Source organism: Xenopus laevis, chromosome 2S, assembly GCF_017654675.1.
Source record: "Xenopus laevis strain J_2021 chromosome 2S, Xenopus_laevis_v10.1, whole genome shotgun sequence".
NCBI classification, from domain to species: domain Eukaryota; kingdom Metazoa; phylum Chordata; class Amphibia; order Anura; family Pipidae; genus Xenopus; species Xenopus laevis.
Window position 1 is genome coordinate 138,455,935 of NC_054374.1, and position 22,896 is coordinate 138,478,830.

General features: G+C 41.0%; 1 protein-coding gene across 2 annotated transcripts in view; it reads left to right on the forward strand.

Moving 5' to 3' along the window:
* Positions 1-18,881, forward strand: part of map3k12.S (mitogen-activated protein kinase kinase kinase 12 S homeolog) — a 56,498-nt gene extending 37,617 nt beyond the window's left edge. The window contains 12 exon segments of one of the 2 annotated variants that reach the window (NM_001100941.1): positions 364-547; positions 1,150-1,341; positions 3,650-3,808; positions 10,347-10,505; positions 11,557-11,665; positions 11,826-11,935; positions 12,272-12,388; positions 12,828-12,950; positions 13,828-14,260; positions 14,851-14,921; positions 17,158-17,431; positions 17,722-17,884. In NM_001100941.1, the coding sequence (NP_001094411.1) occupies positions 364-547; positions 1,150-1,341; positions 3,650-3,808; positions 10,347-10,505; positions 11,557-11,665; positions 11,826-11,935; positions 12,272-12,388; positions 12,828-12,950; positions 13,828-14,260; positions 14,851-14,921; positions 17,158-17,431; positions 17,722-17,796 (2,006 nt within the window). In that variant the 3' untranslated portion in view covers positions 17,797-17,884. 2 annotated transcript variants of the gene reach the window in all.
* The last annotated feature ends 4,015 nt before the right edge of the window (positions 18,882-22,896 follow it).

The following is a 22,896-nucleotide window of genomic DNA, read 5'->3' on the forward strand; positions in this document are numbered from 1 at the left end:
AAAACAGGAGATGCTCAATATACAGAGGGATAGGGAAGAAACAGAGAAAATAGGATGACGGTTTTGAGGGAGAGGAAACCAACTGAAGAAGCCCGGAACCAGAAAGACTTTAGACTCAGAACTCTATAGAAAATTATAGTTTGCTTTTAAGGCTAAGACTTTTTCTCATTTAGATCCCAAGCTGAAATCATTAGCTAAAATCCTAATAGCAGCTTCTGAGGCCACGTTACTTAGTGTATATATTAGTGTATATATTAATATTAACACAATTTTCTGCTGTCCCACCATGCTTAGTGCGCCCAAAGTTAGCTGTGATTATGCATTCAAAAATACATGGCATTCACCTTATTTTCCCTTTTCAAGACCCATGGGAGATTCCATTTGAAGAAATCCAGGACCTGCAGTGGGTGGGCAGTGGAGCCCAAGGAGCTGTCTTCCTTGGGAAATTCCATGGTGAAGAAGTGGCTGTAAAGAAAGTGCGAGATATTAAAGAAACAGACATCAAACACCTCCGAAAGCTAAAGCATCCTAATATCATCACCTTCAAGTGAGTACAGATGGGGTCTCAGCACCTTTATAATAAAGTACTGTGAACACAGTTATTCCCTGAAATGTAGAAATATATGCAAAAGCTGCTATACTGACTTAATAATACTCATTTAATGACCAGATCTATTTAAGATTATTTTCTGCAGCGACCCTATTAAAGGATCGAATGTTTTAAAAGTGCAAAATATGTATACTGTATATAACTTATCCCAAACAAATACTGCCAAACACAGGTACTCTAAGTGGACAAGTCTGGGTTTGGGAGATGCTAGGAGAAGGTTACATGACTCAAGGCAATATAATAATCTGGGGTTGTATAACATGGTTTGGACTAAGGCCCCTGCTCCCAGTAAATACAAACTTTAACACTACAGAGAACTGTGCAACAATAATCTTGCAATCATGCACAAAGCAAGATCTATACAGAATTGGCTTGTTGAAGAGGGATGGACAGCAAAATGTCCAGATATAGATATATATATAAATATAAATATATATATATATATATATATATATATATATATATTTCTAAATATGTAATTATCTCCGTACTTCATTACAAGTTATGTTTGTACTAATGCTTTCTGGTTTCTCTTGCAGAGGGGTGTGCACACAAGCTCCTTGTTACTGCATCTTAATGGAATTTTGTGCTCGGGGGCAACTGTATGAAGTCTTGCGTGCTGGGAGAAAAATAACCCCCTCCTTATTAGTAGACTGGTCCATGGGAATTGCTGGTGGAATGAACTACTTACATCTCCATAAAATAATCCACCGTGACCTCAAATCACCTAAGTAAGTGTATATTGGTCTATTGTATGCCTGTAAGCCTCAAGGGAAACGCCGGCTTTCAAACCAAAATTTGATAGAGGCCCACATAAAACAGAAACCTCTAATATACCCATCACAGTTACCTGTTTCTTTAAAAAGTATGAATAAATACCATTTTCTATGCTGAAATTCCGCTGTTTAACAGTTCTTCTCTTTCTGCATCATTTGAAATCCTGGCAGGGAAGGAGGGACTAATCACTGATGTTACAAATTGTAACAACTACTCCACAGTTTACAGACAGCATGCAGGAACTACATAACCCACAATGCATTGCACTATGATGTTCCTTTCCATATTGAAATCACATGTGCAGGGAATTGTGGGGTTTGGAGGATACAGACTGAGGACAGCTGGCTGTTGATACAAAGTAACAGTAGTCAGCCAACTCAGCAAAGTAGTCAGACAGATCAGAAGGAGAGCAGGGGGCTAGGCTTAGGGGACTGTCAGAAACCCTTAAAAATCATGAAAAGTCTGCATATTTTTTAATTGATGTATATTGCAAAGTTGCTTGAAATTATGTTTACATTTCAAAAAGCTTAAGTTATGTTTTTGTGGAGTTCCCCATTTTTTTCAGTTTAGTTATTTTCAGATTGTTCACCATAAACAAACACTTTTTTTCAATTGTTTACTGTTTTTCCAAAAATTATGGTTAAAGTTTAATATTTGTGTCTCTAGTGTTTCAGACTGGCAGCTCAGTGATCCAGGAACATTCTGAACTGTTACAATTCGATACATTTAGTTGATACATTTCTCAACATCATCTGTGGAATATTAACAACTATTGTATCAATTCTAATAGCTGCCTGTAATGAAACTCAGGGATTTTACTCAGCAGGGACAAAGATAAGATAAGAAATCAGTGCTGTCCAACTTCTGTGGTACCGAGGGCTGGAATTTTTCTGGTCTACATGGTGGAGGGCCGATAATGGAAGCCAGTGTTATCCATTCCCTGTTTTAGACCACATCCACTTTAAACCACACCCATGTTACCCCAATTCCACATTATAGCACACCAAAAAAGGGACCACTCTAATATGTACTACATACAGTGACACAGTGCTGGTGTCCTATTAGCATTTTGTATAAAGTGTGAACAGGTGAACAATTTGGGCAGTTTCAGTCTGGGTCTCAGGTGTGAACAGTACAGAACTTTAGGATGTGAACAATAGAGGTGTCACATGTGTGAACAATACAGGGGGATCACAGGTGTGAACAATACAGGCGATTACAGTCTGATTTGAGGTTTAAACAATGCAGGGGCCAATTATCTCTGTTGGGATACCTTTGAAAGTTTACACATGGTAAGAAAACACAGCAGGCAGACTTTCATGTGGAGGGCCACACAAGGGGGGTCATGGGCCGCCAGTTGGACAGCCCTGAACTAAATGTATCAATTTAAAACAGTTAAAGAGTGGTGACCCCGCCTCCCAGAGCTGCTTTAGAAGATGAAAAATGAAACTTTACACTTAAATATTAGAAAAACGATCACAAATAGAAAGTAATTGGAAAAAGTCTATATTTCTTGTGAACAATCTGAAACCAACTGAACCGGAAAAAAGTGTTTGAAGGTGAACAACCCCTTTAACAATCTTCTGCACTTCAGCTCTAGTTATGGGCGAATTTATTCACCAAGCGTGAATTTGTGGCGAATTTGCCTGTTTCGGCCCCAGCGAATAAATTAGCGAATTTGGTGCGAAAATTCGCTGGTGAAAATTTGCCAGCGTCGAAAAAATTTTGACAGCAAAGTTTTTTTTTGACGCCGGTGACGGTTCCAATGTCAGCTCCAATTTTGACGCCGGCGACGATAAATGGAAGCCCATTGACTTTAATGGGGGCAGGCGTCGATCAAGTGGCCATCTACTGATATGCTTGGGAGTGCAATGGCAGGGCACAAAAGATTATGAATTGTGCTGCATGATGATTTTCTGCTTAAGTGTAAAGCACCAATTAGGGACCCCCTATATTCCCCTCAGAAGCTAGGTATTTACAGGATGGCCATGCTAGTTACATTGGCAATACCATTTCACCTTGGTATGTCAGAAGTCTTGTGCTATCTCTCCTTGCAGTCTCCTTGTGTATAGCCATTTTAGGCTAATCCATTCACTGTAATTGCTTCCACAAAGGAAACTCATATCAGGCAATTAGATCAGATATCTACTTGTGTCTTTAACAGTTGCTAATCCCCATATCATCTGCCAATAAGACTGGGTTTATGACCCATGTACTGTAAGGAGTGTTTCTAAATCACATTCAATCCTTTGTCACCCACAGCATGCTCATCACCTATGATGACTTGGTCAAAATTTCTGACTTTGGTACCTCCAAAGAGTTGAGTGATAAGAGCACCAAGATGTCCTTTGCGGGTACAGTTGCTTGGATGGCACCAGAAGTGATACGCAATGAGCCTGTTTCTGAGAAGGTGGATATTTGGTGAGTGCCTACTGAATGAAAGGCTTAGACTAGACAGGGATTTGACCATGTTTTGTCTTGACAGAGTTTTCTAGGCATCAAAACAATGTTAGTCCTTTTGAGACAAGTAGGAGTGTGATGGGAATGTTCAACTAGATTCCCATGAGACACATGCAACCTACAATGTTTTTTATATCCCCCAGATTGAATGAGCGCCCTTATTTTATCCCATTGTCCTCATTTCCTGCATACAGTTTTACCAATGTAACTGTTGCTTAGTAAATAAACCATGCTTTAATTGCGTTTCATTTATTATGCATCAGCTCTCCAAGGATTCCATGGACCATGGTTTGCAGATAACAAATGGTATTGTGTCTAGACATATACATAACTTTTAATGAAGCAAGCCGGGCAAATGAACACACCGTCCCACTAATTGGATATCTGCATAGTATCAATGGATACTCACTGGCATCAGATTCCTCTTCCACGTCGAACAGTTTCTCTTTAATAAATAAATACAAACAACATCTCCAACAGAAAGACCATATTAAGTGGCCAATAATTTGAATATCATTATGTTTTCTTTTGAAGGTGTTTAGTGCCTTATGGTGAGAAGTAAAAATTTAGGGGGACCATAATGCATTCCCCTGAAATAACCGCAGTAAGCTGCTTCCGTGCTAAACTGTCAGCTACAAGTCTGGCCCTCAGTAATGGTAATGTTCTTTGTAGTGCATAGGATGACAAAACGTAGACTTGGTCCCCTGGGGGAGCCAAGATCATCTGATCATCTCAAGTTCCTACATGAGGGACAGTTAAGGTGTAATCAGTGGTGAATACTTATTGGCTGTTCCCAGAGAGCCCAACTTTAAGAGATAACTCATAATTGGTGACTTAAATACTATTGGAACTATAGACTGAGGATGTATACACCAATATCCTTATCTGTAAACTTTTTATGATGTAAGGGGACCCCATTAAATATTGGGCCAAAGTGGGGATTGAGTCAGAAGATCACTGATCTAGTGAATACTAAATTCACATGCTGAATACCAGCAAGGCCAGGTAACGGTATCTTGGGAGTAATGAATATTATTTTGTTACACTACGACTCCCAACATCCCAGTGAATACATAAGTTATCTTTCTCATGTAGACTTCTTTGCTTAAGGGCCAGTTGACTGACAGGAATACAGATGAACAACAGTGAGATGGCCTATGAGTTTTTTTCTCGGATTAAATAAAGCCATATATTTTAGTAATTTAGTTATTCCTTTGCGGACCTATTATATAAAGATTGTGATGCACTGCACTTGCAGAGATTCTATCCCTGCATCCTATCCCGTAAATGTCACGTGCTGGACAATCTGCTGAACATTGAGCTACTGGGTCCTCCACAGACAGAACTCTTCTTGGGGGAAATGTTGATATCTGGCAGGCTGCCTAGTCAGAGGGTCCAGTGAGCCCTGGACCTGCTATTTCCACCTAATTACATTAGTCATTTTTTCCATTTACTGTGCAGAAGCAGAATGCCAGGTCTGGGCAAAGGCAGAGAATGGAGGGTAAAGGGGTGAAGTCAATTGTTGGAAATGTCTTAAATAGTTGCATCTGCATTCTATTTTCCTTTGCTTTTTTTTTTAACCCTGAAATCCAGAATATAATGAATACAATGCACAGACTAACATGGATATTTAATGGGATTATGTTTAATTGTAATATTTTTTTTACTGTTTAGCTGATGTTAATGTAGGTCTGATATAACTGTGTGCACTTTATACTTTGGTGCACTTTGATTGGCACTTGATGTGGCACTTTGATTGGGGATATGACCAATGTGTTTTGTTTGTGTATTAATTGCCCCTGGTGCAGCCATAGTATTTTGCACCTTGTGTCAGTTGCACAGTGCGCAGAACCCTTGATCAGAGTGGGGGGGGGCTACATAAATCCCTTGAAGAGCCACATCTTGTCCATGAGCCTCAAGTTGGACAGTCTTGCCCCAGGAAGTCATTACACAAAACTGTTTTCTTTTCCATTGGCTTTGTTATCCTATATGGCTTCCTTAAATTTGTTGTGAATTAAACTCAATAGGAATAAGTGAAGGAGATCCACAACGCAGTAGCAGAATAGTAGTAAAATATAAAAAGTATTATGTGTAAGCCTATGTGTAAGTGCCCATTTGGCACGAAACGCGTTAGGCTATACATGTCCTAATAAATACACTTTATATTTTACTACTATTTTGCTACTGCATTCATTAATTGTGGATCTCCTTCACTTATTTTGAGTATTCCAATTTTGTACTGGGTTTTTTTTTTGTGAGAAGACCACATGGTGATGAAATTTTTGTGAACTTTATATATATATATATACTTCAAGGAAACAGATAAACATGCCACTTTTTGTTTGTTTTAATGCAACTCAATAGACAATGGGGCTCATTTATAAACACTAGGCAAAGTTGCACCTGGGCAGTAGCCCATAGCAACCAATCAGCTATTAGCTTTTTTTTCAGCCAGCTACAGGTTAAACACAGAAAGCAATCATCTGATTTGTTGCCGTGGGTTACTGCCCAGGTGCAAATTTGCCCAGTGTTTGTAAATAACCCCCAATGTATTACTGTCATAGCAGCTGCGCTATTCTGCATGAAGAAAAATTGACATTTGGGGACACTTTTTACACTAATACATTATGCGGGGAGGAAGCGGGGAGGGGGGCTATGGGGGGGTAGTGGATGGGGATTTTAACGTTGGGGGTTTAGTTCACCTTTAAGGAATGGTGATCCAAATTACAGAAAGATCCCTTATCCAGAAAACCCCAGGTCCCGAGCATTTCAATAACAGGTTCCATACCTGTAATAGTCATACAGCAGTGATTATACATTCAAGACTACATAAACATTAGTCATGGAGCAGGGATTATATATAATAGTAGTTGACTTGGAACAGGGTTTATTCTACCACCTTAAACAGAGTTATTTGGCATTCCTGTATATAGATGAGTTTAGAATAGGTTTCCATATAATAGATTCCCTGCTTCATTCTTAGGCTTCTGACTTTCCAGTAACATCATCATTGCATTAAGCATAAGGGCAGGGGTGCTTCGCTAATGAGGCAAGTTGAGGCTGTCGCCTCAGGCGGCAGCGCCCCACTAGGTACCAGGGGCAGCAAAAATGCTGCTCCTGGTACTTTAAGAGCGAATTTCTGGGGGAGGGGGGGCAGCAGCAAGTGCTGCTGCCTCAGGCAGCGGAGGGGCCAGGATCACCCCTGCATAAGGGCAGACACAGAAAAGCTTTTGCAAATGGTTCAGCTTGAAGGTTAAGTCTGTTGAAGCCCATTTCCCACCTCCCAGTTCTTCTCATTTTGTAACTGAGAACAAGTGTTAAAAGGAGCAGTAATTCCTGACCATGTTATTCATATATATATATATATATATGAAAAGTGAAAAAGTGCCACCTAGTGGCAATTTAAAAAAGGTTATAATAGTAATAATTATAATAATAATAATGTGCCATTGTTTACTCAGTGGGAAATGCCATACAGATTCCACATTATTTCCTGACTCACGATTGGACATTGTAAAATCTGCAAAATGAAATCCGTTTTGGGCATGAACATTATCACAAGGCCATTGGTGGAGCAGAAAGTGTCAGGAACCAGGGGTCCATATGTATCGTCAGGGCCAGGGGCGTGATTAAACCATTGCTAGGTTAGGCACCGAAATTTATGTCAGTGTCCCCAACACAAGACAAGTTATAGGAATTATATGGAAACAGATACAAGTGAATAAAGCAAATGTTTCATGAACAGTCAGTAGAAGGCAGTGCTGAAAGCTTATAAAGAGAAGAGCGTTGTTAGATGATTCTGCAGGATGGAGGCCATTGTCATCTTTATTTTTGCTGAAATAAGATAATGGAGAGCAAAATAATTCAGCTTTGGTCTATCCTCACTCTGTTGTCATTTGTTATTTTTCCTTTCTTCCCAAGCTATCTTTCTTATCCCCTTTGTGTGATCCCTTCAATCACTGACTCCCTTTAATCTGTGAAGTGGGGGCATTATCCTTGGTACCGGGGGCAGCCAGTGTTTCTATGGAGACAAGACATACGATGGGTGGGGGATTAATGCCCATCTGTCAGAGTGTGACCTCTTCCTCAGAGGGCACCATCACATTATATTGCACGCTGATGGCACACTTGCACATGCTCACAAGCACCCACTTATTACTCAGCCGCTCTGGATACACTTCCCGAGGACACGCTGCAGATGGGACCTGGTTTTTGCTGGCTCTGTCTAATCATGAAAAAGATGAGTCATTTTATTAGGCTCTGTAAATAAGCCCACTGAAATTAATTCTTAATGGCTTTTATTGGGGATTTCAGCAGAGAACAGTTTTGATGTATTTTGCCATAATTTCCCCAGGACATGACACACAGTGGGGTGTGAATTCTAAATAAGCTTTTGGTGATTTTGTGCACATAGCACCATATTAATTATAAATATTAATACTCCTACCACGTGCCCTGCCCAGGTTTGAAAGGTTAAATATATACATTAAAATTACTTATTACAGTGGCATTGTTGTTTCTGGCTTATTTCTGTTTTGGTCATATCCTTTCCAATTTGGAATTTTAATGAGTATTTGGTTGCTAGGTTCCAGTTTCCCTAGCAATCAGGTATTGGCTTGACTAGGAGAACTAGAGGTTGCACAGGAGCTGGCTTGAACAGAAATATAAATGCTGAAAAATATCAAATAGCAATAAATGAATCTGAAGCATGGTTGGTTGTTGTGGTCGGTCTTCTAGCAACCAGACAGCATTCTAAATCTCTTGAGAAAGAATTTATAGATAAATTGTTTTAAAAAAAAAAAAAATCATAAAGAGCAATTGCAGAGGGTCGCAGAAGTACACTTTGTTAATTAAATAATAATATTAAAGTAAAGTTGTCTTTTAATGATTATTTCAACCAATATACCAGTTCTAGCAGCCACATTCGTATGTCCCCACAGCTCTTTTTCTTCATTTATCTTTAATGACTTTTCCTACATTTTCCCTGGTCCCTACTGAATACCAATTTGTCATATCTACACATGTCAGAAGTGCTATGATTCAGTATCTGTTTGCTAAGAAAAAGAGAACACTATACTGCTCAGGGCATTCATACCCACAGTGTGGGCAGGTAGGAAGAGGGTTAAGGTTTTTATTAGAAATATTGTGTGCTTTAATATGAAACATAGATGATATTAAAAGCAGAAAGCAATAAATGGCGCAGATGTAGAATTTCTCAAACCCTGACTGTGACTAAAGCAGAACTGTATCAGGGAAGGGGTCGCTGCAAACAATGGCAGAATGGCTAGTATCACACAATCCTGTGTATCTCCCTCCCTTTTCCCTATATTTACGTCAGTACTTCTCTGATTTCTCTCCATACCAGGAGACTGGCTGCTATTGCAATGACGTGTGACTGGGTAATGAGGCTACTGATTCCCACATGTACTCACGTGTCTCTACAGGAGCGCTGAGAGGAGCATTGCCATAGTAAGACGTGCCAGGCTGGGCCATGAACAGAGTCGGACATGAGGGTGCCTTGCGTGGCTTGGAGAGCATTTGCCAATGGCCCTCAGTATCAGTATACAGCACTTTTATTTAGTAGATCTTTTAGTTTTTTATCAGAATGTTCCAGTCTCTTCCCACCAGCTATAGCTGAACTACAACCTCCATCATCCCAAGGTTCAGCAGTAGGAGGGAAGAGACTGGAACATCGGGATACAAAAACTATCTACTAAATAAAAGTACAAGTAAATGTAAAAGTGCTGGGCATCTCTGAATTGCCTAATTTATTTAAAAAAAAACCCATTGGACCTATACTTTAAGTTCAGTTCACCAAACAAGTGGGGCCAAACTGTCAAGATTTGATCGCCACCAAGTGGATCATAAAACGGGACTAGGGATACCGGTCAGGAGAGGATTGCATAACAGCTCTAAAACAGTTCTCGCCTAATAGGGTTTTCTTACCTGCTCAATAACTACAGTATATGCCCAACTGGCAGGCCATCAGACTGCGTTGGCAGCTTTTTATGACCAACTTTAATTGGGTCTTTCTGCAAGGATTAAGGACCCTGCTGCCATGATGGCCATGTGCTTTGACATATTTTTGTTTGTATTTAACTCCATTAGCTGCTTCTCACCGACCCAGTGATGTTGCTCCTCCTTTGTTTATTTCCATTATTCCCATTTGCTTAAACAACTCAGGTTCTATTGTGTTCCATTTCCCTCATATCCTAACTTAAATGAAGCCTTTACATTCCCACTGTTTATTATTCCGCCCTCCCAGAGCCACACACTAGCACAACATTTGGGTTTGCAGGTTTCAGGCAGCTGCTGCATTACCCCTTTGCCCCATGGGACCTGTCCTACTAACCCTCCCCATTCATACTATTGGCACAGCTCTGTGATCCTTATCAGAGAGGCCATGCGTAATTATATTGGGTCTGTCTCTTGCTTTGTGTCCAGGAATAATTGTATCCTTTTTATTTAGTTACATTTTTTTTTTGTCTATATCTTTCAGGTCCTTTGGGGTGGTTCTTTGGGAGCTGTTGACTGGAGAGATCCCTTATAAGGATGTGGATTCCTCTGCCATAATTTGGGGGGTGGGCAGCAATAGCCTGAACCTCCCTGTGCCATCTAGTTGTCCAGATGGATTCAAACTGCTGCTAAGGCAATGCTGGTAAGTGCACAAATACAGGACCCCAGTGTTTCTAGTCAGATAACATTTACAGGTTCACCCTAATTTCTGGTTTTGTCTATAAATTCCAGCTCATTCTCAACAGAGCTCATATACTAAGCCCAAAACTGTGCCCAACCACATGCCATTCATAAAGCTGCTTCCAACCATAAACACTATAGTTGCACGTTGCACCAAATTGTGGGTTATATCTGCTTTGTCACAAGTGTAGGCATATAGCAAGGGAGCCCTAGAACTAACATGTCTTCTTGTGGGGGTATCAGAAATGACTCCGTTTGTACTTCCATTGATAGTTGCTGAAACCTGTAGTCAATTTACTGGTGCGGATGCAAATTAGCTGCAGGGCATGCAACTGTGACGGTTCCTGCAATTATGATGGTAAAAATGAAGATTTGCATTGTTTTTATTTCAATTAATTCATTGCACTGGCATTAAATGAGCTTGTCAGTGTATAAATAAATGCTGGCCTTGCTCATCTCTTGTTATATAAGAATATGGCACCTCTCCTTTCTCACATATGAGCACTGCATCTTCCCCTCCTTATGTGTGAACATGACAACACTTCTTATTTTCTATATAGATTCACAAGGGTCCATGCTTAGGATGGCACCTGCAGGGCAGTGGCCATCAGGTGCCTATACAGAAAATTAAATGCGTTGCTTTCTTTTAATTCTCCACCAGACTGTGGCCAACCTGTCTAACTAGTAGGGGAGGAGTAGTTGGAGGACCATGCCTAGGAATATAAATTCAGCCCTGACCTTACCTACCTATGATGATGGCACCTCTCTGTATGGTCCATTCTTCAACATTCAACATGGCTTCTTGACCCGCTTTATCACCAGATATTTATAGGGGCATATTTATTAAGGAGTGAAAATAAAACAGAGCTTAATAAATATGCCATGTATTTTACAACTTATTTTGGTGTTACATATTTTTCACAGCTTTATAAATATGCCTCTTCTGTGTCTCTAGAATGTGAAGGGGGTGATGCCTTTCATTTAATTTCTACATTTGTTCCAAATTAATGCAGGGAGAGCAAGCCAAGAAATCGCCCCTCGTTTCGTCAAATCCTGCTGCACTTAGATATTGCTTCTGCCGATATCCTGTCCACCCCTCAGGAGACCTACTTCAAATCCCAGGTGAGAGTGAGCTTCTATGCACTACATCTCCCATAATTCATAGCCAACCATGGGTTGCACACGGATGTGGGATATAAATACAGGCTAATGGCTTATTACAATGAGAGTTTGTGCCATGGCTAGTTGATGCCCAACCATGTCTGTGTGTCCTTTGCCCTAGGTGGAATGGCGAGATGAGGTTCGGTTATATTTTGAGAAAATCAAGTCAGAAGGAACGTGTCTGCAGCGTTTGGAAGAGGAGCTGATAACACGGCGCCGGGAGGAGTTAAGGTATATAGACTTTCTTGGTCACTGGCACTGGATCTTTTCAGATTATGGGCACTCTATCTGTTCAGAACGAAACCCTCTTTCTCAAGTTCTGTAACAGTTTAAGTGCTGTCCTTTGTCCCAAGCTCTTCTGAGTTGATGAAGTAACCGCTGAGACCCTCCAATTGTACCACTTGTGTGGGATACCGGGATAGTTCAACAGCCGGAGGGCCTCATATTTATATACCTGCTGACAAACAGGTTCAAATTCATTCATATTGCTTGACATCTGATGTTGATCTAGTCACAGAATATTTAGAATCCCTATGGGATGTAACTAATGTGTGGCATTATTTGCAGGCATGCCCTGGATATTCGAGAGCACTATGAGCGCAAGTTGCAGAGAGCAAACACTCTGTACGTGGAGCTGAACTCACTCATGCTGCAACTGGAGTTGAAAGAGAAGGAGTTGCTCAGGTGGGTTCATGGGGAGTAATATTCAGACTCTGCAAGATGCATGCAGACATTTCATTGCTTGCCGAGCTGCAATATACCTGATTTTAATGGAAGTTGTAGTTTAGCAACAAGTGGAAGAATGCAATTCTGGCTTTGCTGACCTCGAGTGCGAGTCCTGTGCCGATCTTTCACTCATTTAAGAATCCCAGCTTTACCTGAATGTAGACAAGCTTTACTAAGGTTAATGTATCTGCCAAGGAGGAACCAGCAATGTGGGAAGGCCAAGGATAAAACATAAAGTAAATGCACAAACCAGGCTATTCAGACTGTGGCCCTCTCTAGCTGTCAGCTGTACTAGGTGCCAGGTCTGTGTTCAATAGCAGTGTTCTCTTATTGGCAAGACTGAATTCCTGTTGCATCTGACAAACACAGAATAAATTGCATTCTCCTTTTCTTTCAGGAGAGAGCAAGTCATGGAAAAGAAATATCCTGCAATACTGCGCCAGCCTCGGCCCTCCAGTACAGTGGAAAAACTTATCAAGAAGAGGAATGTACCTCAGAAATTATCCCCACATGGGAAAAGGTGGTGCCATCATTCTTTCTTTATCCATTTATAACACTACTCTGCTTCTCTCTTTTAGCTTGATGGCAAGAACTCAAGGGCGTTTTTGGCAAATGTGTTTTTACTGGGGAAATTGGGGTCAATACCTTTTAAAGCACTAACAATGTTTCATATATTCATATTGGAAAGTTGCTTATGATTGTGTTTTCTTTATTACGCAAAACAGTCATTTTTGGGGTTGACATCCTTTAAAGAGAACTAAAGCTTAACTACAGAAGTAGCTAGAAATGTTGTACATTATGTTTTGTGCTTCTGTACCAGCCAAAGGCAACCACAGCCCTTTAGCAGTAAAGATCTGTGTCTCCAAAGATGCCCCAGTAGCTCCCCATCTTCTTTTCTGCTGATTCACTGCACATGCTCTGTACTGCTGTCACTTACTGAGCTTAGGGACCCACTCACAATATACAGTACACACATAGAAATGTCACAATATAAGGCTGATTAATAATTAATACAGATAATTACTACATGGCAGCACAGAAACCAATGCAATTAGCATTGGAATTTAATAATATCAGCCCTGTAGCATCAGCTTATATTATAGACCAACTTCATTTTCTGCCTGATAATTAGTGACGACCCCTAAACTTAGAGCCCACTGAGCATGTGAGTGTCACAGACACTTTCCAAGATGGTGACCCCCTGTGACAAGTTTGAAGTCCTGGATCATTGCTGCTTTTGAGAAGCTCAAACTTTAGGCTGGTGCAATAAGTTCAGTATATAAAATATGGCATTTTTATCCATATTGATTTTTAGTGTTTAGTTCTCCTTTAAGGTAAACTGCCCCTCTGAATTAGGTTTTATAAATTCACCTTCATATTTATAATCTCTGTTTCAGGCCAGACATTTTGAAATCTGAAGTCCTGCTGCCAAAGGTAGACTCTGTCTTATCACCCTCTACCCCCACTGGTTGCCAGAAACTTCCCCCATCCCCAGGAAGGGGTCGTCGGGGAAAACCTCGGTACCGCAAAGCAAAGGACATGGTCAACCTAAGAGCTGCAGTTACCCCTGAGACCACCCCTCAAAGTCAACCTCCTGCTCGGGACCCCCATCCTCTGTCTTCCTCAAGCCCTGACCTGTTATCTACCCCTCTGGAGGCCGAAGCCCGTAGGGGAAGTCAGAGTGCAGAGTGTTCCCCTGTTCGTTCTTTGCCTGGCCCTCCAAGCCCTGACTCCTCCTCAGGTCGGGCAGCAGGGAGCAGAGCAGCCAGAGGAGGGCAGCACCTCACCCCATCAGCCAGGCTGTACAGAGCAGCTGTCACAAGGAGTCAGGTACTTGTGCTGTTTTGTGTTATTCATCCATCATTAGTTTAGTTCTGCAGTTATCACATATGTACCCATTACTTCTACCATAATTATACTATGCACATGATCTCCCTACCAGAGTACTGTACAAAGCAGATGGTTGGTAGGTGGCACAAAGATGGGCGACTTTCCAGACTGAAATGACCAGAGTCAATAACCAGTGTGTCACCTGCCATTATTCAGTAGCGCCAGTCATTTACCTCTAGTGCCACTACTAAATTGGTTTCACTCCATTGCTTCTTGCCATTGCTTCCCCATTCTTCTAGCTGGGGTGTCTCATTCAGTTTTCTTTGGCTGGTTAATGAAGGGCCTCCATGAGAAACTTCTGAGGGTTCTAGAATGCCCAGTGGGCAAATTTGGGTTCAGGTTGTGTCAGTACTACTTATGTATGGGGTTGTATCCTGAAGCACTTGTTCCAAAACTGCTGCTTGTATTTTGTCCCCCAAAGACTTATAGTAAAATATCTATCATCCGTTATATCACTGGCAGTAGAACAACAGCCACAAACTGGCAGTACAACAACAGCCAAGGTTACATGTCCTGCATCTGTCTTTTAGAAACGAGGGTTGTCCTCCGAAGAGGAAGAGGGGGAAGTTGACAGTGAATTGGAGATGGAGAGAAGACAGAGGTGAGTGAACCTGTGCTGCGTTCCTGATGCTTTTGTCATGCAGCGCATGAGCAGGAGACTGTGGGAAGTATACAGTAACATAAAGAAACCAACAATGGAGTTTAATAGGTAACAAAAAAACGAACAGACCAGACACAGAAATGCACAAGATGTGTCGGTTATAAATGTACCAGTTGACCCCAAACCCATGGAGATCCTCAACTGGTTGGGTGGTTCAGGTTGGGTGAGGGTCAGACTGAAGAAGTGCACTCGTACTCTGCTCCTGACAATCCCCTGTCTTGGAAGCAGAGGCACACACTGAAGTAGTGTACATAGTGAAAGACATGAGTACAGACAATAAGACACGGGTACAGCTTTGGTTTGAAACCGACAATGGCAATATTCTGTGGATTAGGGTCTATGCAGGGTAAGGTTTTGTAGGTCAGGGATTAGTTTTTTCTGACCCGCACATCATTAGTTTTGGTGACCAGCATAGTAGTGGCAGGCCTGGGCCAAAATAAACTTAGCTGGCCTGTATTATTACTGTTATAAGTTTGAAGTTGTATAACTTTTGCTAATCATTATGTCCCCCCTGATAAAATCAGCTATAGGTGGTATAAGTGGTACCTAGTGCAACTATGGGCTAATTCACCATGATGACCTTTAAAAAAAGGAGGGATTAGGAAAGACATATTATAGATTAAATTGCCCTAATGTCTCAGAACCGTTTTAGGTGCAGGATCCCAAAGCATCATATTTGTAACACTCCGAGAGGAGGAGCCTGGGCTGGCTGTAAGCAAACTGAACCTATAGGGCCCAATTGGACCTTACACCCTGTCTCCTCTGGAGTGCTTGTAACACTAGATGAGACAGTGATTACTTCCCACATTATACCAATTACTCTTGCAGCCTCCTTAGGATCACTGATGTTAAATCCTGTGCAGGGCTAGGTGCAGGCCCGGACTGGCAATCTGTGGGTTCTGGCAAATGCCAGAGGGGCTGCTGTAAGGTCCCATAGACAGTCACTGTTTAGTGGGCTGGTGGGGACTCTTTGGGCCAATCTGTACTTGGAATGCCAGGGCCTATTTTGACTCCCAGTCCAGCCCTGGCTAGGTGTGTGTGTGGGGGGGGTGGGGGGCTGTCACTGAGTTTGTCATAAAATGCCCAGAGGCCAGACTGTGCCATGGAACAAGGGAGAGAGGCAAACAGACAGCACTGAGTAGGAAAAATGGAGAGGCATGTAAAATTTGCATGTCCAGCTCCTGAGCCCCTGGGTCCTGCCACCCAACAAGACCCAGTCTAGAGGCTCCCAACAAAACAGTCCAACAGTCTAACATATTCTAAAACTTTGCGCTTTCATCTGTAGCCAATTACATAACTGGATGTGCAGTTACACACTGAAGGCAAAAATCAGCAGTACGTTTTTGCAAACCATATGGAAATCATAAAGGGATGGTTCACCTTCCAGTTAACTTTTAGTATGTTATAGATTGACCACTTCTAAGCAATTTTTCAATTAGGCTTCAATTAGGCTTCATTATTTATTTTTTTATTTATTTGAATTATTTGCAACCTTCTTCTGACTCTTTCCAGCTTTCAGATAGGGGTCACTGACCCCCTAGAAAAGCAAATGCCCTGTAAGGCTCCAAATGTATTGCTATTGCTACTTTCTATTACTCATCTTTCTATTCAGGCCTCTCCTATTCATATTCCCATTTCTTATTCAATTTAGTGCATGGTTGTTGGGCTATTTTGGACCCTAGCAACCAGATTAGCAACCAGATTGCTGAAATTGTAAACTGAAGAGCTTCTGAATTAAACGCTAAAAAGAACTCAAAAACTATAAATAAAAAAATGAAAACCAATTGCAAATTGTCTCTGAATATAATCTAAAAAATGAACAACCCCTTTAATTATATGTCGAAAATCTGAGTTTTGCCATTTTTTTTATATTTAACCTTTTATCTTTTAATACAAATGTAGGCAGTCCATTTTAGTTCTAATTTCCTGGCTCTTGTTTTTAAGAGTTGTTATGCTGCCCCCTGCAGGTCATAAACTGTAACACCAATCCCTCGGCAGTCATTTTTTCTGTTTAATAACAGTAACATTTAATTACATTTGTTTGGGCTTTGTGCGTTTGTCTGCGTACAATTTAAAAAGCTATGTCTGTACCAAGCAAAGAGAAATAAATGGACTTCTATTAATTTTGCAATGCTGCAGCTAGCTGCTTCTCACTCAGTGTTTGGGTAATTTGTAGGTGGCCCACAGGGATGTCCCAGAATCAATCACCCAGTTCGGAGAATCTGTCAGATGGGGAGGAAGGGAACACAACTGACCCCTCTCACAGTGTCACCCCTGATGTGTTGAGCACTAACACAGATGAACGTCCGGATGAACGATCTGAGGATCTGGTGTCCCAAAGCTCTGAACCCCCTCTGGATCTTCTCACCCAGTCTGATGGACTCTCAGAGAAGGAGGCGGTTATCCAGAAAGTGAAAACCCAGCTGAGCAATGAACAGACTGCAGGAGAGGTAAGATACCTGGGTTGTTGTGTGTACTCTATGACAACCATGAGTGCAGTTGTTACTGGTCCTTAGAGAATCTTCTCCATCATGGCAGCTGTCCCTTTGTTTGGGACAAGAGCCACATATAATCTACATGGAAAGCATTCTCAAACCTTTCCTCGTTTGTATGCAAAACAGAGGGAATCTGGAAACGATTTAAAATGACCATTTTCATCAAATCTCACCCACTGAATTTAATAGTACAGCCAGGGCAGCTGCCCATTGAATAACATTCGCCTGTCTCTTCTTTCCCGCAGAATGTCGTCCTGTATGATGACTCTGACTGTGACAGCGTTGAACTTGACCATTCGCTCTCTGCAACGACCTCATGATGCCACTGCAGATATACCTCCTGACTGTATATAGAGGAAATATTTATATAAATATTATCTATAAATATAATACATAATATGTGAATAGACTGAGCCACACCTATTTCCCTATATCAAAGATCTGCAACTTGTAGCTTTTGAGTTGCTACGGAGCTACGACTCTTAAATGTGGTAGAATGTTTGGTATTGTAGTTCAGTAACAGCCGGTGAGCTACAAGTTGTGGATCTCTGCTCTAGATTCTTCCTCAACCATCGCCACCCATGCAACCTACACGTAGCATCCCCTCACATCTAGCTGGGGATGAAATCTGGAAGCACTGGAAGCAAAGCAAAAAAAGCCTGCACCCCAAAGATAAAGGATTTAACAAATAGAAGTAGCCCCGTGGCTGCCACTGAAACTTTCTATAGACTGGCAGCCAAGGAGTTAATGAGCACAAACTAAAATGTTCTCCCCTTTCTATGTAGAACTTCATTGCATGGTATTTATGATCTCACTATGCATGGACAGAATATCCCCCTTTTAAATGCCTGGTGGGCATCCAGTGCATGACAAGCAAAGTGCAGCAGTGTCTTCTAGAAATGAAAGTTTTTTCCAGAGTACCCGGGGGCGACAGTTGCTTTAGTTTAGAGTCATGAAACTATTAATGCACTGCAGTCTCCTTGCCTGTAAGATATGAGTCCTGCAACACATTACAAAGCAACTTCTGCAAAAAGATGGGTCGCAGCTTCTCAGGCAGACAAGCGATCAATGGAGTCCAAGGCACATACGTCGGAGTTGTACAGGAAACTTCATGGAGCAGTACTTATCAGGGAGTCTCCGCAAGAAGAGGTTGGAAAAGCAATGCTCTACTAGACCACTTTTTGCAGTCTTGATCAGTCTTGATGAGAACTTCATGGTGCTATGCCCTCTGGCTCTGCCTTTATATTCCTTAGGGCAATGGATCTGTAGGGCAAATTCAGTAGCAGTGGGTGAATGACATTATCATCTGGTTCTGAACTCTTGGACTTTGCAGCATTGTATGGTAATGCGTTCTAGTCATTTGTGGTGGCCAGGGGTTAAACAGATGAGGGATGAGATGGAAATGAGATATATATATATATATATATATATATATATATATATATATATATATATATTAACATCGGTCATATCTCTTTGTTTATTGAATATTCCAAATCAGGTTCTGTATAGATCCATTCTCTTGTACATGAGCAGTACAATCTGATGTTAAACTTGAATGGATATTAGTGTGGATAGGTCGAGTCCTTTTGTTATATGTTGCTACAGAGTCTGTGTTGGCAACTCGATGACCTTAGACGTTGTTAAATTGCTGCTTGTAGTTGAACAACATCTGAACATCTCCAATTGCCCTCGCCGGCTACAGAGTCCAAGGATCAAAATAAAGGAAACTCTGCCACAAAGACCTCATTTTTGAATGGCACTATATGTCTTATCCTTTCTGCTGTAGGACTGTGAGGTGAGTTGACAATCCAGTGGACGTGCTACAAGCATTTCCAGCAGATAATCCAAGACTTATTTATAGGACCAACGCCAGATCTATAGCCCCGGCTGTAGTCACAGTGTTTGTTTTCTTTTAAATCAAGGGGTCTTGACCAAATGTTGGGCTGCAAAGAAAGAGGGACTCACAGTAAAGCTGGCCATAGACGCAAAGATCCGATTGTACGAATCGAGGATTCGTGCGATTTTCGGAACGTGTGTGGAGAGTCCTGACATTTTTGGTCCCACGGAGATCGGTCGTTCGGTTGATCGGACAGGTGAAAAGATTTCTGTCGGCTGCTGCTTATATCTCTGCATGTATTGCCGATCTTATGATTTTCAGTGGGAGACTGTCACTAGTTTTGTCGGACATAACTTTCGTACAATTGCTGTCAGGGGCAGAACATTGGCTCATCTGTTCTTTTCTACTTTATTTGATCTGAATGGTTAGTGGCAGGTTGGGAGATGGGGAAGTCTGATTGTTCGAGGATTCGAACGATCGGATCTTTGCATCTGTGGCCAGCTTAAGTCTGGAAACCTGTACCCTAATTTATGTTTATGAATCCCTCCTTCTTTTCAGCCCAATGTGTTCAAGGCCCCCATAATTGATCCAGATTTGCTTGTCTTCTTTGGTTTACATTGTAATCCAAGCTAAATTACATCCATGTCTGGGCTTGTTGTGCTGTAGGTGTGATACCTGTGAATCATCAGCAACATGAGCAGAATTTCCTATTTTTGTCAGTTCTCTCTGTCACTAGCACCAAAGCCTCTTACTGTATCCATTGTGCCCTGGACTACTTGTGGTCACTTCTATAGGGACCATGTTATAAGGCCACCTAACTAGAATTGGGCACTACTAAACAAGTGCTATGCTCACCTATAGCATACATGATCCTGCCTCTAATCCACCCAGGCCACAGCTTGAACTTTGTGTAAGCAAATAACTTTGTGCGACTCAGATGTTTCCTTTATTTTGCTAGTTACCTGTATAACAAGTCAAGTGGCTCTGTTTATATGTTGGCTATGTCTTGCTTGTCCTTTCTTTAGTGCTTAAATTCAGTCTTTAACTGGACTACAGCTCACTGCAGTGGCATCCTTTGCTTCAGACAGTGACTGCATCAAATAAGCTCAAAAGCTGATTTTTATGATGCTGTGAGTTGAGGATTGAGAATATATATATTATTATATCAGTAAAACAAGTTGCATAGAGTAATATGGGAAGAGCAAGCTGCTCAAGGTGCAAAACTTGATGCTTAATGTATTGGAATAGGGAATTGTTAATTGATTTACTATCATTTTTCAGTACAAAACAAAGAAAGCACTTACTTACTCAGATAAAGCCTCATGTGCATTTAATGCTTGCTTTATCTTTCAACTGCATCTGCTGCTCAGCTCTGGCACAATTACAATATTCCCCGCATCCGTAGTTCCAAATACATCTAATTAGTCCAATCCTTGCCTATAATCCATAGACAATTTATGAAGGGTATGGAAAAACAAAATGGGGCTATAAGTGCTTTTATTAGTCCATACAGAGCAGGTAAAAGTATTAATGTTAACAGAGTAGCAAATAATTTTGTACCCAAATAAGATTACTTTCCATACATATTGCTCTTAGATCACATATCAGGGCGCATATATTTTATACTATAGGTTTCTCCCACATTAAACCTCAAGTTTTCAGTTTGACATTATCCAGCTGAATATCGGGTCAAATCACATAGCTGTGTCCTTTCCCAGGAAGCTTACAGACCAAAGAAGAGTTACAAAAAATACCAGTAATGGCCACGTATTACCAAAAGGATTTCCTACATTGGTTGCTCTGAATGACTCTGGCTATATACAAAATAGCGAGTATTGTGAATTCTCCCGAGAGTGCGAACTGACAGCAGTACTCCTGCTCAGCTATATCTGCCAGTTTGCCCATTTTAAAAATCAGAACAGTTTTGGCTGTAAAATGCCCGGATCCACCCACTTTCTTAGAAGCCCCACCCTATTCCAGTTAAAGCAGGACTGCGCCTTACAGATAAGGTGAATCTGGGTGTATACGCAGTTATTTCTTAATTCTGTGACACATGTAAGAGTAACTCTGATAATGCCTGCCCATTATTTTACTGTATATATTGCTCCCATAATATATATATATATATAGCTGATATCAAGAGAGGCTGAGGGTTAGAAATATCAGCATGAGATATGAGAGATGTTTACAAGAGGAATAAAGACATTTTCCTGTGACTGTATGGTACGTAAAATAGATCACTTAGGCGTAGGTAGATCTGCAGCAAATCTCCTGATGGCATTGTGTGCAATGAAAGGCCTTGTATCAATACAGGTATGGGATCCGTTATCCGGAAACCCGTTATCCAGAAAGATCCATATTATGGAAAGGCTGTCACCCATCGACTCCATTATAATGATATAATCCAAATTTTTAAAAATGTCCCGTTCTCTGTAATAATAAAACAGTACCTTATACTTGACCCCCAACTAATTATTCCTTATTGGAAGCAAAACCAGTCTATCGGGTTTACTTAATGTTTAAATGATTTTCTAGGAGACGTTAAGGTATGAAGATCCAAATTACAGGAAGACACGTTATCCGGAAAACCCCAAGTCCTGAGCATTCTGGAAAACAGGTCCCATACCTGTATATATCTTCAAAGAATATTTTAATTACTGCTTAAAGCAGGGATGTCAGACTGGATAGGAAGCTATATATATATATATATATATATATATATATATATATATATATATATATATATATATATATATATATATATATATATATATATATATATATATATATATAGAGTAATGTCATTATAGGTAGAGTAATGTCATTATAGGTCATATAGGTGTGCCAGAAAAATTCCTTTGGGCATATTAGGTTGTATAGGATGGAGCCCTGAAGAATGATCAGATATTTGCTGTAGGCATTGATAGACTATAATTTCCAGTGTGACTTACTTACATATCCACATGCAATGACTGTTCTACGTTTTGTTAGCTAGCCCATTAGCTAGGTGCAGTACAATCAGTTCAACCAACCCACATGGCATTGAGTTTCTAGTTGTTGGCCAGAGATGTAGTTGAACTATGTGATACACTCCAGGGTACGGCAGGATCCCCATGACTACCTGCTGTATATGGAGTTTCTTTTTCTCAGGGCTGGAGAAGTAATGGCTCCAGGATGATGTGCATTCGGTTCTAATGAGAGAACCAAGACTGTTGAGCTAAGGATCACTTTTTTTTATGGATTTGGGGGGAAAGGAATAGTGTTTCCCACGTGAAGTGCATCGAGGACCCTCTAATGAAGACTTTTTAAGGGATGCTGGGTAAGATCTCATAAGTATTTGTGATTGTCCATTACATTCCAATCTGTACTCTACACTTCTTTTTCCTAATCCGCTGATTGATAAGCTTTGCCTTGAACCGCTGTAACCATTTGTACTGATCGAGGAGCCGGAACGAACGCCCACATCTTAGATATTAAAAGACGGGCCACAAGGCTGAGCTCTCCCTACCAGACTGGTGCATCTTTGTGTGTATGTATTGCAAAATCAGCAGGACCCTGGGCTAAATGCCACAAATAAAAC